The sequence below is a fragment of the Taudactylus pleione genome, unplaced genomic scaffold (assembly GCF_031769625.1).
Source record: "Taudactylus pleione unplaced genomic scaffold, aTauple2 ptg000482l, whole genome shotgun sequence".
Classification (NCBI taxonomy): domain Eukaryota; kingdom Metazoa; phylum Chordata; class Amphibia; order Anura; family Myobatrachidae; genus Taudactylus; species Taudactylus pleione.
This window is the reverse complement of record NW_028284884.1, coordinates 581,224-598,435: the sequence shown is the minus strand read 5'-3', so window position 1 is coordinate 598,435 and position 17,212 is coordinate 581,224. Positions and strand designations below refer to the sequence as shown.

Genomic DNA, 17,212 nt, shown 5'->3' with positions numbered 1-17,212 from the left:
GTTATTTGGTTCGCTGTATACAGAATAAGGTGTCCGCGGGTACCGGAGATGGCGTTCTTTTGTTTTAACCACTTGCCTGGCATGGTCGCAATTTTCTAACCACACCAGGCAGTTCTTTATCTGAACTGGTCACAAAATTTCAACCAGTCAGATAAACAGTGAGGGTGGCTGCAGGAAGAAAATCTTCCCGCAGCTTCTGCTCTCAGTTGGACCTTCCGCTCCCTCTGCTTGCCTGCACCCTCACCCAGTGTCTGTTGTACTGCTGAACACTGCTGATCATCAAAGCAGTGCCCCCCACTCAGTGGCTGCAGAGATTAGCAGCTCCTGGAAAAAAATTAAATGAACCTACCCCCTTAGTGTACCTGAAACCAGAGATAAAATTAAAGTCGCAATGTTTCCGATGTTCCGATGGTTGTGTTCCGATGTCTGAAAAAACGATTTTTTATTTTTTTTTACAAATATAAAAAAAACCCCTTGAAATAGATGTTCCTCATTTAATTCACTCATAAAAGAACCCAACAATATCTGAGCGGGTTTTAGAAAAAAAATATGGTCAGTTAAATGGTTAATAAGACCTTAAGACTTCTACTTGGAGAAAGGGACCGACCACCTCCAGGGAAAAGGTTAGCATGTAGTGTGAGTGTGTGTGTAATAAAGGGTTAAATAATACGATGTGCGTGTACTTTTTTTTTTATATATATTTTCTTTAAAGTGGGGTACAGGCATCAGCAGCGAATTACTGACACTGTTGCTTGTGGTTCTCAAAGTGCCCACATGCTGTGGTAGGCTTGCTGGAACATGTAGTCCCACTGTAAAGAACAATATTATTTCTATGTTTGACACATTAACCCTGCATCTGCTGCCACCTAGGGTGCAAGGGACAAGCCCTGGGCTATTATCCCTGATCCTAGGGAGGGGGGAACCCCAATTTATATTTGGGATCACCACATAGGATTGTTAATCGTGGGCTGTCCAGTTTGGGGCTGGTTAATGCTTTGGCAGAGGGACCAAACTCTGTGTCCTCCTGCTATGGCTTTACCACTCCAGCTGGTTCAGCCTTAGGCTAGTTAGAATAAAATAGGGGCAATCCCACGCCGGTTTTTCCCCAATTATGTACTAGACACAGCTAAAAGATCCAGGGCTGGTCATGAATTTAAGGGGGACCCCATGCATTTTGTTTTGTTTTACATTTTAACATTTATTTGCTTTTAAGCCTAAGAAGTTTGCACACTGTAATCTGTGCAGTGCTTTTTTTTCTATTTGCTGTCAAGTTTGAACTGAAAGTTCAAAATCGAGGGAATTTCGATGTGCAAATTCCAACTGACCTAGAGTTTCAAATGAAGTTGAAACGTGACGGATGATAAATATGAGGATTTTGCAGTCTGAAATGCTGTTGATGTCGGTCATTTTTAAATCCATTTAAAATCGATCTAAAACCAACATATATATACCCCCTAGTGGTAGCTCAACTGCCCCTGCTGGATCAAAGTGATGTCCTGCATATTCAGAGCTGGTCATATACAGTCTACGTATCCAATTTCCAGAGGCTTCGGTCAGATACTGCCTTTGACAAATACACATTATGGGAGAGATGTATCAAACCTTGGAAAGAGATAAAGTACCAATCAATCAGTTTCTGCCACTTTGCAAGCTGTGTATGATAAGTGACAGTTAGAAAATCATTGTTTGGAACGTTATGTCTCTCCAAGGGGTCTATTTATTAAGCCTTGCAGATAAAGTCGGCAGAGATAAGGTACCAGGCAATCAGCTCTAAACTGTCATTTTTTAAACAGCCTGTGGCATGGCAGTCAGGAACTGATTGGCTGGAACTTTATCTCTGTTCACTTTATCTCCATCCAAAGTTTAGTAAACAGACCCCCAAGGTCCTCCTCCTTAAGTGATTAAACGCATCAGAATTTCTTCTATGGCTTATTAGACAACTGCACTCAGCTCCAGTGATCACCAATACTGCTTTTATGGAGCAACAGCTATACCTGTGGCACACTCACTGAACAAGCCGTTTGGACATCTGAGCTTATACAGTATGAATAGTATCTGACCGAAGCCTCTGGGAATTGGACACGGTGACGCATATGATCAGCTCTGAATAAATGGGACAGCACTCCGATACAGTGATGTGAGGTGAGGTCAATGGCTGGGGAGGCATACAGTTTTTATATCGAAACTCTGGAGCATGACAGGGAATATGATAGGGAAGGGAGTATGACAGGGGAGGCTCTGTCTACCCTGGCCCTCCAATACCTCTGCAGCTCCTGCCAGCGGAGGCAGTTGAGCTAAAACTAGGTCTTTTATCCATCAACCTTTCTCCGCTCGGGATTGTGTGCACACTGACCCTTTGACTTACTGGGATGGACTATTCTTGCCTTGCCTTCTTACCTGCTCAGTCAGGTGCAACTCCATTAGACATTGTAACCTAGGAATAAAGATATCTGTACTATCGATCAGAGGCTTGCGAACTCTACTCCAGAATAAAACGTACTACTGCTCCCAGCATTCGGCAGTTGAGTACACATTTGGGATCCACACCCACCAGTTTGCAGCATACAATCTGGATCACCTATACCCTGTTACAGTGGTTTTCAAATAGTCCAACGCTGTTACATCACAGGATGATAAAACGGTAATTATTTTGGTATAGCACATAATGCGTTCACTGCATAACTTTTTTCTTTTGGAACAGTAAACTATATGGATTAGAAGCTGGGGAGGCTTCCTTTACAAACGTTGATTGAATAATTGATATATTTTTGTAAGCCTATTATATGCATTTTTCCTTCTGTATTTTAATTATATATATATACACAAATAAATATTTTTCATTTTTTTTGGCAAGTCTAAGTTTGTGCATAAAGTAGATTTTTCATTTTGATAATAACACTGATCGGTAATAAATGCGCTGTCTTCTATTTTGTTACAAGACAGCATAAATTCAAACCACAGTGAACAGTACAGAACAAAAACATTGATATAAAACCCCAAACAGTGACATGTACAGATGTGTCTACATACATCTATCCTCTGTACGCTACAAGTCCCATTACATATAACGTGTGAGTGCCGTGTGACTTCTTAGCGCCAAGCGTCTTTTCGTGCAACCTTTTACCTTCAAATGCGTCTTATTCGCACAGCGGTACAAATAGAATGCACATGTTTCTGTTGATTAAAATAATATGCGACATTCCTATGTTCTGTGTGCGGGTGTATCTGCATGCGAAATGCTATGTTACAGTGTCAGCGGCTGTGCAGTGGCGTAACTAGGGTATTTGGAGCCCAGGGCAAATTTGAAAAGGGAGCCCCCCACCCCCTAACAACCCGATATGTCACTTAAAAATGGGGCGTGTCAACATGACACACCCCTTTATTTTCCCGCGGAACATTCCTATCCATATGCACCTTAACCCCAGTAGTACCCCTTATACAGTACCCCCAGTATGCAGTTGTGGTCCCTCTTATGCAGGCCCATAGTAGTGCCCCTTATACAGTATCCCCAGTAGTGGTATCCCTTATACAGCCCCCAATTAGTTCCCCTTACTCAGTGCCCCCAGTAGTGGTCCCCCCAAATGCAGTGCCCTATGTAGTGTTCCCCCTTATGCAGTGCCCCCAGTAGCAGTCCCCACAATGCAGTGCACCCAGTAGTGGTATCCCCTTATGCAGTGCCCTTTATATAGTTCCCCCAGTAGTAGTCCCCCCCCCCCCCTATGCAGTGCCCTTTATACAGTGCCCCCAGCAGTAATCCGCCCCCCCTATGCAGTGCCCTTTATATAGTGCCCCCAGCAGTAGTCCCCCCCATGCAGTTTTCCCAGTAGTGGTCCCCCTTATGCAGGCACCCAGTAGTGATCCCCCCCCATCTAGTGCCCCCTGTAGTGGTCCCCGCAGTGCCCCTAATATAGTGCCCCCAGCAGTAGTCCCCCCCCCGCCCATGCAGTGCCCCCAGTAGTGGTCCCCCTGATGCAGGCCCCCAGTAGTGACCCCCCTATCCAGTGGTACCTGTAGTGGTCCTTCCTGTTATTGCCCCCAGTTGTGGTCCCCCCAGTGCAGTGCCCCTAGTAGTAGGCCCCTTTTATAATGCCCCCAGTAGTAGTCCCCCCCCCCCAAGTAGTGGTCCCCAGTTGAGGTTCCCCCTCCCGATTAAGTGCCCCCTGTAATAGCCCCCCCAGTAGAGGTCCTCCCAATAAAGGTGCCCCAAGTAATAGCCCCCCCCCCAGTAGAGGTCCTCCCAATAATGGTGCCCCCAGTAGTAGACCCCCCCCCCCCGTTGTGCCCCCACCCCAGTAGAGGTCCCCCCAGTAGTAGCCACCCCCCTCCCCCGTTGTGCCCCCAGTAGTGCTGACAGGTTTTTTTAAAAAAAAATATAAAAACATACTTACCTGAATCCACGCTGCTGCTCCGGACCGCGACACCTCTCCCGCCGCCGCCCGCCAGTCCACCCAGGCTGGCGCGCGCAGCATAATGGGAGAGACGTCATGATGTCATGACGTCTGTCCCATTACCCACTGCAGGAGCCAGGCGGAAGTCCGGCTCTTTCATTGACTGCTGCAGCACCCACTGCGAGTCTATCTGACTCTCATTGGCTGCTGTTTAACACACGCATCGCCGCCAGCGGCGATGCGTGTGTTATGCACAGCCTGAGCCAGCCTCCTGGTGCTATTGGGCAAGCGCTCAGGGGGAGGGAACGGGCTCAGGTGTGCAGCACAGGACCGGCGCTGGAAGCCTAGTGGCGGTCCTGTGTAAATGTGTAGCGCTGACCGCACTCACTGCGGTCGGTGCTACACTGGTGGCTAACTAGGGCGGGCCGGACCGTGGCCGGTGGCGCCCCCCCGCGCCGCCGGTCCCACGGCGCCCAGGGCACGCACCCTGCTCACCCTGCCCTAGTTACGCCACTGCGGCTGTGGCACTGCAACGTAGCTTTTCGTATGCAGATACACCCGCACACAGAACATAGGCATGCTGCATGTGAAACGCTACGTTACAGTGTCACAGCCGCTCACACTGTAACAGATTTTTGCATGCAGATACACCCGCAGCCAGAACATAGGCATGTCGCATATAATTTTAAGCGGTTTGGGTATGAAATGCTGATGGCCAGGAAGCTGTCCAACTAAATCCCAACGCCGCAAGTCCGAACGCTCGAAATCCAGACTGGGGCTGACAAGTAACCTAACCCTCACCTCTCCCCCCTCTAACCCTAACCCTCCTTTAGTGGTGCCTAACCCTCCCGAGGTGGTGCCGAGCCCTAAGTCCCTCCCGTGGGTCCATAAACCTACCCACCCCATGGCTAAGCGCTGACACGGCTCGGCTTACCTTCGTTCGGGAAGCCATCAGTCGGGATTTAGACGGGTGTCGGGATTTTGACGCCTGTCTTTAGTCCCGCGTCGGTATTTCGAAGCCGGGATTTAGATAGACTGCATTTTGACTGTATCCCTTTTAATCAACAGAAACTGCTTGTGCATTCTATTTGCACTACTGTGTGAAAAAGACGCATTTGAAGGTAAAAAGACACAGAACATAGGCATGCTGCATATCTATTTATGTATCTTATTTGCTTATGACAATTAGATAGTGACTCTCAATGGGTGAACGTAGAAACACTAAGGGCCTGATTCAGACCCGCTCACAAGCGCTTGAGCGTTCGCAAGCGGGTCGATGGTGGGCTCTGCGCACGCGCAGCGACTGCACTGCGCGTGCGCAAGTCCCGGAGCGAGAGAGAAATTCTCTCGCTCCGTGGCTCACTACAAAAGTTGCGGCTGTCGATGTTGATCGACAGCTCGCCCGTTTTGTAGGTGTGGCGGGGGGGTGGCTTCATAAACGGAAGCGTTCCCAAGCAAACGCCTGCTGTTTGTGGGCAGCCCCACTGACATCACCAGTGATGTCAGTGGGAGAGCTTCCGGGTCTAATAGAGCCGAAAGCTCTCTGGGGCTTGCGGCCACGAGACCCTACCTCAAGGGTCTCGTCGCAAGCCCCGATGGTCGCGATGGTCTTGAGCATCGCGACCATCATCCTGGCCGCTCGCAATAGCTGTGGGTGGTCACACAGAAAAAAAAGAACGCCCAGATTCAGAGCGAGCGCTCTTTCAGAGCGTTCGTCTCTGAATCAGGCCCTAAGTTCCATGGGTTATAGAAAGCAGTGCATATAGCTTTCAGCTGTGCGAAAAAGACACATTTTAAGATAAAAAAATTTCACGAAAAAAATGCTTGGCAAGTCACACCACGGCATTGCGCGATTAGAAGGGCTGTTTAACGCGCAAAGAGACTAGATGTATGTGGACACATCTGTACAGGGGAAAGGGTAAGGCAACTCGCTGCAGCTGTAGTCATCAGGTAGTGGTGAGTAGCAGGGGAACGCACAAGAGCTCTCAGTGATTCTGTACCCATCATATGAAGAAAAGTAAACAAAAGACAAGGAGCACTGGTGGTAATGATAGTGCAAGTAAAGGAACAAGTAGGAAGAGGGTCCTGTCCAAGAGCTTACATCTAAATGAAGACGTAAAAAGGAGAGTGAAAGGTGTAAAGAGGAGGGTTGGTAGGAAAAGGTGTGCTTTCAAAGATGGTTAGGGAGAGTGGAAGAAAGTTGGACTTGGTAAGGAAGAGCATTTCAGAGGAGGACAACACAGTAGGAGAAATCATGGAGGCAGGCATGGGAGGAAGTGACCAGAGTAACGGTGAGGCAGTAGTCAGAGGAGGAGCGGAGAGGGCGAGAGGGAGTGTGGATAGAGGTGAGGTTGGAGATGTAGATAGAGAAGAGATTAATGGTACTAATAATAATGATACGTAATTTGAACTGGATTCTAATGGGGATAGGTTTTCAGTAAAGGAGGTTGCAGAGGGAGGAGGCAGATGGCATGCAGTGAGAGAGGAAAATGAGAATAGCAGCAGTATAAGGATAGATTGGAGTAGGGATAGGCAGCATAAAGGATGCTACAATAATCATGTCAGGGAATAAGGATTTAATAGTATCTGTGGTGAATATGCTGGAAAATCAAGATAGATGTTACATCCAACTACTTCCACTTTGTGTTACATATACCTATAAGGAAGTCTGGTGTGCTGTGCTTCTCCAGGAAAGTGTGCAGATGATACCAGAGCCGGGGCACCCAATCAAGAACCCTGAGCAAATCCCCATGTCCAGTTCCAATGCTGCCTTCAGATTCCAGTAACTTCCGACGCAGATACCGACCCAAGAACCCATTTGCTGGTTCCACATTATTTGAGAATGTCAGCATTCTGTGAGGTGACACAGTAACATTCAACAGTGAGCAATATGTATGACTTCATAAGATTAGTAATATCCAAAGCATTTCCTAAATCCATTACTATGTACAGTTGCAATCCACATATCTTTACCTGAAGCTTATGTGCAATCCATGGTTTGGACTCATCTTCACAGGCTGATTGGTTGTTCCAATGATGTAAGGGCTACAAGTGAAGATATTTATGAGACAATAGATTACTATATGGAAACTTTTACAAAGGAACCAGAAAATATATATGCTAGAAGGAAATAACCCACTTTCCTCATCTGCAACATAGATTCAATCACCTACCATATTCTTTTAATCAAAGTCAAATGCATTCTGTAATAGTACTGAAATGAAGCATACTATGAAACTGGGATGCAGATAATGTTATGTAACAAGAAAAATAAATTCAGTAGTTAGTTTACTGGGGGGTGGGGGGCAGTGCTCTTTCTGGCTCAGGGCACCAAAAAGTCTAGTTACGGCTCTGCATGGCGCTAGTTTGGGAACCACTGGTATAGTGTGTGACCAGTTTAACATTTTACCTAATAAATAGAGATAGAAATGTGCTAGTTGCAACAGTATGAAATTCAAAAATACAGAATTTACAGCCTTGTATCTCAATCATGAAGTATGTTTTTTTTAGTTTATTTTAATCATTAGTTTAGGTATTCAGTTAGTTAGAAGAAAAGAGATTATAGCATTATGCCCAGTCCTAGGACTACCTCCAAAATTATCAAAAGTTTGTATTCCCCTATACCAGTGTTTCCCAATCTCGGTCCTCAAGGCACACTAACAGTCCTGGTTTTAGTTATATCCATGCTTGAACACAGATGGTCAAATAAAAATAACTGCAGTACTAATTAAGTCACTTGTGCTCAAGTATGGCTATCCTTAAAACCTGGACTGTTGGTGTGCCTTGAGGACCGTGGGTGGGAACCCCTGCCCTATACACTGAAGAACATGGTCTTGTGATTATGTGGATTTTATAGAATTTCCTTGAAACCTCTCAAGTTGTCCTAGGTTCTTGTGAAGAGCAAATAAAAATTGACTGTCAATCGCAGCCTAACTAGTGACTTATACAACTGTATGTATGCATACAGTAACTTGCATTTATGCTTATTTTTATGCATCCATGGTACTGACCTTTATTGTATTGTCAGCCACTAGAATGCATTTTATCGCATAGCAATCAACAGACTCCCCTCTGAATGTTCAGCATTAACATGCTTTCTGTATTGTATATTCAATTCTAATGATCTCTATGAAATACAGAGAGCATCTTAACAATTGATATACAATGGGATTTAGATCAGGACACTGACTAGACCACAGGTTCTCAAACTCGGTCCTCAGGACCCCAAACAGTGCATGTTTTACATGTCTCCTCACAGAATCACAAGTGAAATACTTAGCTCCACCTGTGGATCTTTTAAAATATGTCAGTGAGTAATGAGTACACCTGTGCACCTGCTGGGTGACCTGCAAAATGTGAACTGTGTGGGGTCCTGAGGACCGAGTTTGAGAACCACTGGACTAGACCCACACAAACTTTCACCTTAAAGTTACACTACCACCTGCTATAAATTTGACTATAATGTGTGCCCTCTGGCTCTATAACTGGAGCTATGAGGTTGCCCCATGTATCAGTTGTTTTTCCTCTGGCTCTGCTTGAACTTTATTTGGTCTGCTCTAACCACCTCCTCTGGTTTTCAACTAGATCTCTGAGAGAAACAGAGGAGGCCCGGGATATTGGCTGCATGTAGCAGGCCAGGGCACAGGCTAAGGAGCACAGTAACACATTTTTCCAGCAGATGGTTGGTGCACATGCTTGTGTTAATATGAATAACACGATATTTCTACAGTTGACATTTAGTTGCGTCTTACCACTTATGGTACTTGCAGGTCAAGGCCCCATTCACCAACTCACTGATGGCTCCAGCCTCACTCACATCATCCAGTAAGATGATTAAAGGGACATCACAAGCCCCCGTCTCTCTGTCAATCTGGTTAGCTAAGTTGGAGAGGTACAGTTGCAGATCCTGGAAAGATTTTAAGAATTAAGAGGAGACCGGATTCCTGCTGCAAAATAGTGAAATCTTTCAGTGAAGAGTTTCATATGTGTCCTTTATTATATTGAACAGTATGTATATGAACTGTGTAAGACATTTTATGTATTTGAAGATATATACATACATTGGGGCTGTACTGAGTCGTGTGCAATGCTGATGTTCACCTAAATTAGTATCTTTTAGCAACAGCACATGCGTCAAAATCTCTGAAAAGTCGTATGGCGCATGTGTCTCATGGTATCTGCGTACAGAGTCGCAGGACAGACTGAGCCGCACTGACTCTGGAATGTAATGCCATACCTGTGCAGTGACTAATCAGAAGATATTCTGTCTGACGGGTGTGTTATGGAAGTGTCGCTAGCGTGTCGCAGTGGTTGCGAACTCAGACGCTGGTCACATAGAGTGGTGTCCCAGCCACTGTGCATTCAGATGCATGTTCGTACACAAGGGCTTTTACTAGCAAACACGGTCACAGAAGCAAGTGATTTACAAATAGCTCTATTGTGAGTAAAATACTTTGAATTACATACATTCCGGCTGGGTTATTATAACATGTATATGCATACACGATAGAGTCCAGGTTTGATAAAGTAGCTCAAGAGAACACTGTGCAAGGGTTTTACAGTGTTTAATAAGTAAAAATGACTGGAGTGGGTATGGTTTTAAAAGTTGTGTGGAAACCATGCAAACAATTAACTAACTAAAGAGGCTATCCAGAAACAGTTTCTTATATGTATATATACATATGTAAATTGTTTTAATATAATGCAAAATGTACCTATGAAACAGACTTTCAACTAAATAAGCAAAATGTTCTATACATTCATTAAAACATTTAGGAAATCAAAGTTTGTTATGGATTCAGTTAATATTATATACGTAAAATAAAAAATGTAAATAAGACAGTTTAATGAAGTGTTTCTTCAGCCAGTACTGTAATGTACAATAGTAGTACTATTATATAATATCAATATTTTTCTATACGTCAAAATATATCTTTCTAAATTGGATTATGGAGTCTCCTTTCCTCAAATTGTACTGTTACCAGATTGTGTTACTTTTTGGTCTACATGCTAATGATATTTCTATCAGTTTGCATGATGTTTAAGATTAATGCAAATTAATTTGATGGATTGTTCTAGAGTTTGTATGAGGTCTTTCACATACTATGGGCATGATTCAGAGATGGACACTAATGCGATTGCAGCCTCGATTTCGCATGGAACGCAACTGCGAAAATATACTAATAGTTCCAAAGCATAAGGACAAGCACTGCTGCCTTTCATATGCATACGTCGCTTACCAGTGTACATATCGGCAACATCAAGGCACATAGAGCAGCCATCTTTCCATTACAGCAGGTCTGACTAGCCACAAACACTGCAGAGAGCTCTCATGCTGCGTAGGTAATCTCAATGGCTAATTTATACACGCCCATGTAACAAAGTTTAAACAGTTAGACACACATGCATTTTCCTGACCCCCCCTCCCCCGTTACCTCCTCCAAACGCCAAAAACTTGTTACTCACTTGGCGAATGGGTTCTCTGTACATGCGGAATCGCAAGACAATCATAGCGCGGCTTATGCGCATGCACAATGGCACATCGCTCAATCTGTGTAAAAATTGACACTGCGTCCGTCTCTAAATCAGGCCCTATATCCCTAAGATCAATGTGGCTACCCTCATTGCTGAAACGGTTGTACTGTATGAGGTTATAAAACAAATACATCTGTGAGTTATTCTCAATATGTACTATTACCATTACAAATCTACAAAATCACCAATAACCAGGAGAAATTGATTAGGGCAGATATAAAACTTCATGGATGGAGAAAAAAAAGAATTGGAAAAGGCAAGGTAACAACTGGCTTTTACTATTCCATTCCATAACTACTAAAGAATGCTGACTTATGTACTACAGGCTGACTTTATATTTCTCTACAAATGTTACAAACGTGTATACAATTCAGCTTGGATTTTAAAACTGGAGCAATTTCTGCTCAGCTCAGACACTAGAAAGGGTTTATAACAAGCTTACCAATACATTTTGAGTCAGACTCTTGAGAATTAAACAACCAACCTGGGTCCATATCACAAGATACACTCCTGCCCACCCAGTCCATTCTAAATTTTGACATGGGCCTGTCTTTCCTCAGTCACCACTTGTGACTACTGCATACAAGACTTGTCAAGTGCTCCTCCACACCTCTTGAACTCTTTCTCACTTTACCCATCACTCAAAACCACCTGCTATGACACGCTCAACATAATTTACACCCTTTACATCCCCTTCCTCCCAGGTACTTTTGTCTCAGCTTTCCCCTTCCTCTAGGCCAGAAATGGGCAACAAGCTGCCATAGGGCAGCATGTGGCATTCCGAGTCTTCATTTACAATCTTTTTGCTTTGTTGTCATATCTGTTTGTTACAGCTTGTAATGCTTTTTAAAAGAAGATACTGATCTGTTATTACAGATAGGTGCCTCTTTCTCTGATTATTTATACTGATTTCATTTATTATTTAGATTTAGGGTAATGTGAAATCTTTTTGAAGGTTAGAGAGTCACTCGATGTGGCCCCTATCTTTTATCAGGTTACCTATCACTGCTATAGACAGTTATCTCTCACGAGCAGGGCCTGCTTTTTCATGTCTTTACCTCCATTGTCTACATTTTGATCAAAATATGAACATCCCCATTCTTTTATTTGCTAGATACAAGAAGAGATTTTGCAGAATATTATAGCACTGACAGCAAAAGTCTTTGTATGTATATATATATATATATATATATATATTATATTCTTCACATACCTATTATTTATTTTTTATTCAAGATATATGCCAATTGACTCTGCGCTTCCATCTACTGTTTCTTGATATATAATACTGTCATGCTGCTGGCACCATGACCAATATGGGTAAAACAGGGCTGGCATATTTCTTTTCTGCTATTGTGTCCGTCTAGCACAAGCGCAATGAACGTTGAAGAGGCCCCGTTCTGCTCCCGTCACAGCTCTCACGGTCTACATCAGAGTTCCTAAACTCCGAAATTACAATCCACGTTTTAGGGATAGCCATGTTTTAGAACAGGTGACTTAATTAGTACCTCAGTTGATTTAACCATCTGGATTGAAGCATGGATATTCTTAGTTAACACCTGAACTGTAATGGCAAAGTTTGGGAACCTCAGGTTTACATTATTCCCTCTCTACCCAGCGTTGTATGGATGTACAGAAGAGAGCAGATGATCGGAATAGTGGGGAAGTGAGAGAGAGATGAGAGGAAGAGAGAGGTGGGACATAGAGTTATGGAAATATGAGGGAAGAAAAAGGAACCCTGCCCCCTCAGCCTGCAACACAGGACACAATAGCATGATGGGCTCACCATTCTTTTATACTTTATTTTGTACGTTTTATATTGATGTCTGGCAGGCGCTACAGAATCTGTGGCACCTTACCAATAAACAACGAGGATCTTGATGACAAAGATGATTTGGTAACTTGAACAGTGTTCATTAAACCCTAACTTTACTACACCTATATGATGAGATTCATTTTCATGTTTTATCTGGCAATTACTTTTCATTTCTTATTCTACGGAAATAAATTGTATATTGTTTTATTACCTGACAAATCAGTGTTTCTATTAGTAAAATACTGAAATATATATAGCTTTTTCTTTTACATCCCTTATAATAAGTGAAAACAGATAGAAATATACAGGGTTATTACAAAAGAAAGTTTTTACAATGTATAAAATAACAATTTTCGATAACCGCACTCACCAAACACAGTTTTATAGAGAGAATGTGGAAGTTTCCGATGTTCTGTGTGTACCTTGAAAGCAGATATCAATACAGTAGTTGAATTCTGGCCAATCATGTGTTAACATGTCTGCATCACCTCCAGCAATAGCGGTTGTGATACATTGTTTCAGATCATAGAGATTTAAGAGGTAGGGGGAAGGATGAAAACCTTGTCCTTGCCATATCCCCATAAAAATAAAGTCACAGGTTGAATGATCGGGACTTCATGGTGGCCAGTGACCTGTAAGCTCCATGGGAGGTTCATGTCCTCCCTGAGTTCGCCTGTTGGCGACTGTTGCGCGCCAAATCCAGTGCTGTGGAAGTGTTTTATCGAGGTAATTTGTAACTTCGTGGAAGTAGTGTGGCGATGCTCCATCTTGATGAAAATGAAGTTGTCACTGTGTTCGTGCAGTTGAGGCATCAATAAATTAATAAGAATATCAAGATACAGATGTGTTCTCACACATTGTTTTTGCAGTCATGCCAAACAGCCCCTCTCGGCACGACAGGAACTGTACGACACTGCTTGTGCCGAGCGTCTTTTTCACCTGAACATGCACCCGAGTCACACCAGGAGACTGCACTGATTAATTTCATATTCGACACTTGTATATCTGCGTGCGAGTCTGAATCTGTATCGAAGTGCTACGATGCAGCCACGTTCTGTTGTACTTCATTTACAGACTCAATCATACACAGATACACAAGTGTCGCATTTGAAATGAATCAGTGCAGCCTCCTGGTGTGTCTTAAGGCCCCCATACATCTGCAATGTATTGGGCCGATTCCCCGTTCCCCAGACCCCGGGGTCAGGGCATCGGTGAAATCCAATTTTACTGATTTGAAGATCACGATGACAATATGATCGAGATCAGCAAATCAGGGATAATTAACATGAAGGATTTCACCGAATCCCAACGGATTGGCGACTGTCGACGACCACTGAGTATGATAAATGGTGCTCCAGCCAACCAGCTTCCAACTGTCATTTTTCTAACAGTTGACAGTTGGGAGCTGATTGGCTGGAGCACCATTATCATACACAGTGAAATTTATCACTCATTTTGGTGATAAAACTCGTTAGTAAATGAGGTCCTTCGTGCCTACGTCTTCCTTTTTCAACACTGTATATGTGACAACCTTCGAAGAATTACTGTGGAATGTATCTCCTGTCACTCATCTGTTGTCACTTAGCGGTCAACTACTAGAGATGTAGGTGATCATCAGTAAATGTCACTCTCCGTAACCCCTACTTCGGGTACGTCTCCCTCTGCAAACTGGGATGGCGGTAAACCCTCTCTAAGGGGCAACCTCCCGTATATGCCTTCTGAGGACATACGTTTCCCCTTGCCTCTGACCTGATGGTATTTGGAGGTGTGCTCGTGGATATTTTCTGCAGCTGTGTCCTTCTGAAGCCCAAGTGTCCACTAAGATCAGCTGCGAACTTCACTGCCGTGTGTGCTCACTTGAGCCAGAGGATCTCCTGTTCTGCAAGTGGGGAAATTCCGTAGTATGCCGGTGAACGTCCGAAATGCTGTTTTGTGGCGGCGGGTCCCGTGTATCCAACGTGTTTCAGCAAGTAGGCCTTTATCAAGGATGCGTGTGTGTCTGCAGGGAAGGGATATGTAACTTAGCTGGCCAATTTGAGGTCTTGTGGGCATCTCCTAGGTTTATGGTGTTATCCTGGATATGGTAATTTGCGTATCCTTGTACGTGCCGTGTAGTCAAGGCAACCCTATATTGTATTCGTAAATGTACTCCCAATGCGTAGTAGTCTAAATCATGTGCAATGATTAGTGCTATGACGCACTCTATATGTGCAATGCTGTACTGGCATAAAAGACAAGATGGGGAGGGAGAACAAGAGGGGGTGGGAGAACAAGAGGGGGGCCGGGGAGGAGAGTAGGAAAAGGTGGGAGAATGGGTGTCTTATAAGTTAGTATTCGCGCACTACTGTATCAGGGAGTAGGTGTAATATGTTCTGTAACTCTATAGATTAATGTCATATCCCACATACTGTGGACACTTACACTGTCATGTATATGGGCCAAATGTAACAGGGTGAGAGTTTAGCAGTAAATTCTGACACTTTTTAAACTCGGCCAATGTAATAGAGTCTGAGAACAGGCAAACTCATGTTTTTCAGACTAAAAAACTCTCATGATTTAAACTCTCATCCAGATGTTTTCCCATTTTGAAGATAAAACTCGACCAATGTGAGAGTCTACTGCTAAACTGTCACATTTTCTAAACTCTCACCCTATTACATTTGGCCCTATCTCTGGTCTCAATAATAGTACTATTTACATACAGAAGCCAACAGTCACAGTGATCTCTTACGTGGGCACATTTTATCCTATGTTATCTGTGTACTGTGTGCCAGGAATTGGTATGAAATACCGCCGGCCGCAGCCCGACATCAGCAGAGATCCCAGCAGCGGAAGCCCGACAGCGCTGGAAATCCCGATCGTGGATAGGTATGTATTGTCTAACCTAACCTCCCTAACCCTAATCCTCCTTAGGGGTGGGTGCCTAACCCTAACCTCCCCCCCAAGTGCCTAACCCTAATCCCCCCCTAAGTGCCTAACCCAAACAACCCCCTTACCCGCTGCCTAAACCTAAGTCCCCCGGGGGGGTGCCTAACCCTAACCCTCCCTCCCCGTAGCCTAACCCTCCCAGGGGGTGCCTAACCCTAAGTCTCCCCTGGGAGCCCTAAACCTAACCCTCCCCCCCGCGGCTGTCCGCTCGCGGCACCCGGCATCACTACGATCGGGATGCCGGTCGCCGGTCTCCCAGCGTCGGGTAAATGCCGGGTGTCTACATCTAGATGCCCAGCATTTCACCCTTGCCGGGATATGACAGTCGGGAAGCCGGTTGCCGGTATTTAGGCAGTCGGCTTCCCGATTGCATACCGTGTGCCATACTCTGACTATTATGGCATGGTGTAGTGGCATCTGTATCCTCTATCGGATATTCTGGCTATTCTGGCATGATGAAGTGGCATCTGTATCCACAATCTATAATATATTCTAGGTCACAAGTGATCTTATCTATGTGTGATCTGTATAGAAACCCAGATGCTTACTCCATGAAATATAAAGCCTCCAGATACAAATGGTAAATTCTGGACGTGATCGGCTTAAGGACCCGAATCATGGACTGGATAACTCACCTGGAAAAACCATGAGCCTTCAAAGATGTGGGTCTCAAGAACCATGCCATCAAAGACAGACAAAGACAGACGAAACAATTCTGACAAGTGCCCTGACTCAGCAGGTCTTGCTGGAAAATAAGCTGTTAAGGAACCTCCGCTGGCATACTCTGAAGAAGAGCATACCACTGCCGACAAGGCCAGTCTGGAGCCATAAGAATTACTAGCAGACCTACTTGTTGAACCTGCTGAAGTACCCTGGCCAACATGGAAATGGGTGGAAACAGGTACCCCGACTGGAAGGACCAAGGTGCTGTCAACACCCAGTCCCAAATAAAGAGTGTGTACCCCTTGGACAGGTTCGGGATATGGAACCACCACAGAAGTGACTGGTGCGTCTGATGGGACATACTGAAGAGCTGCCTATCCAGACAGGATCCTGTCCTAGTCCAACAGTGTAAGATCTGCCCTGTAGAGTCTGGGCATGGAACCTGGAAAATGGTACTGCTTCAAAAGAAGCCACCATTTTACCTAGTAGTCGCATACAATGGAGAACAGACACCTGATGGAGCTGATGAAGCAACCTTTTACTAATGCCTGTTGGTTCTGAATCTTCTGCATAGGGAAGTAGACCCTCTGACATTGAGTGTTGAACAAAAGGCCCAAGAAAACCATCCCCTGTGAAGGAATGAGGTTTGACTTGTGAAAATTAAAAGGACCCAACCATGAGCCTATAAGATGTCCACCACCACCTGCAGATGCTGAAGCAGCAAAACCTCTGAAGTGGCCTTTAACAGAAGGTCATCTAAATAAGGAATAATAGTGATTTCTCTGTGCCTCAACAATGAAACCATGTAGGCCATCATTTCTGTGAAAACCCTGGGGGCTGGGGACAGGTCGAAAGGACTTGGAACTGGAAATGCATGTTTCCT

The 17,212-nt window shown here is 44.5% G+C and overlaps 1 protein-coding gene and 1 long non-coding RNA gene across 3 annotated transcripts in view; one reads left to right on the top strand and one right to left on the bottom strand.

The window, feature by feature from the left end:
- NAV1 (neuron navigator 1) overlaps positions 1-17,212 on the bottom strand; it is a 251,123-nt gene that overhangs the window by 24,569 nt on the left and 209,342 nt on the right. For both annotated transcript variants that reach the window (XM_088449333.1, XM_088449334.1), the window contains 3 exons: positions 9,140-9,294; positions 7,362-7,433; positions 7,045-7,241 (listed from right to left, as the gene is read on the bottom strand). In XM_088449333.1, the coding sequence (XP_088305459.1) occupies positions 7,045-7,241; positions 7,362-7,433; positions 9,140-9,294 (424 nt within the window). The remainder of the gene's footprint in view (positions 1-7,044; positions 7,242-7,361; positions 7,434-9,139; positions 9,295-17,212) is intronic.
- LOC148502811 (uncharacterized) overlaps positions 1-17,212 on the top strand; it is a 192,088-nt gene that overhangs the window by 49,045 nt on the left and 125,831 nt on the right. The gene's annotated exons all lie outside the window — the stretch shown is intronic.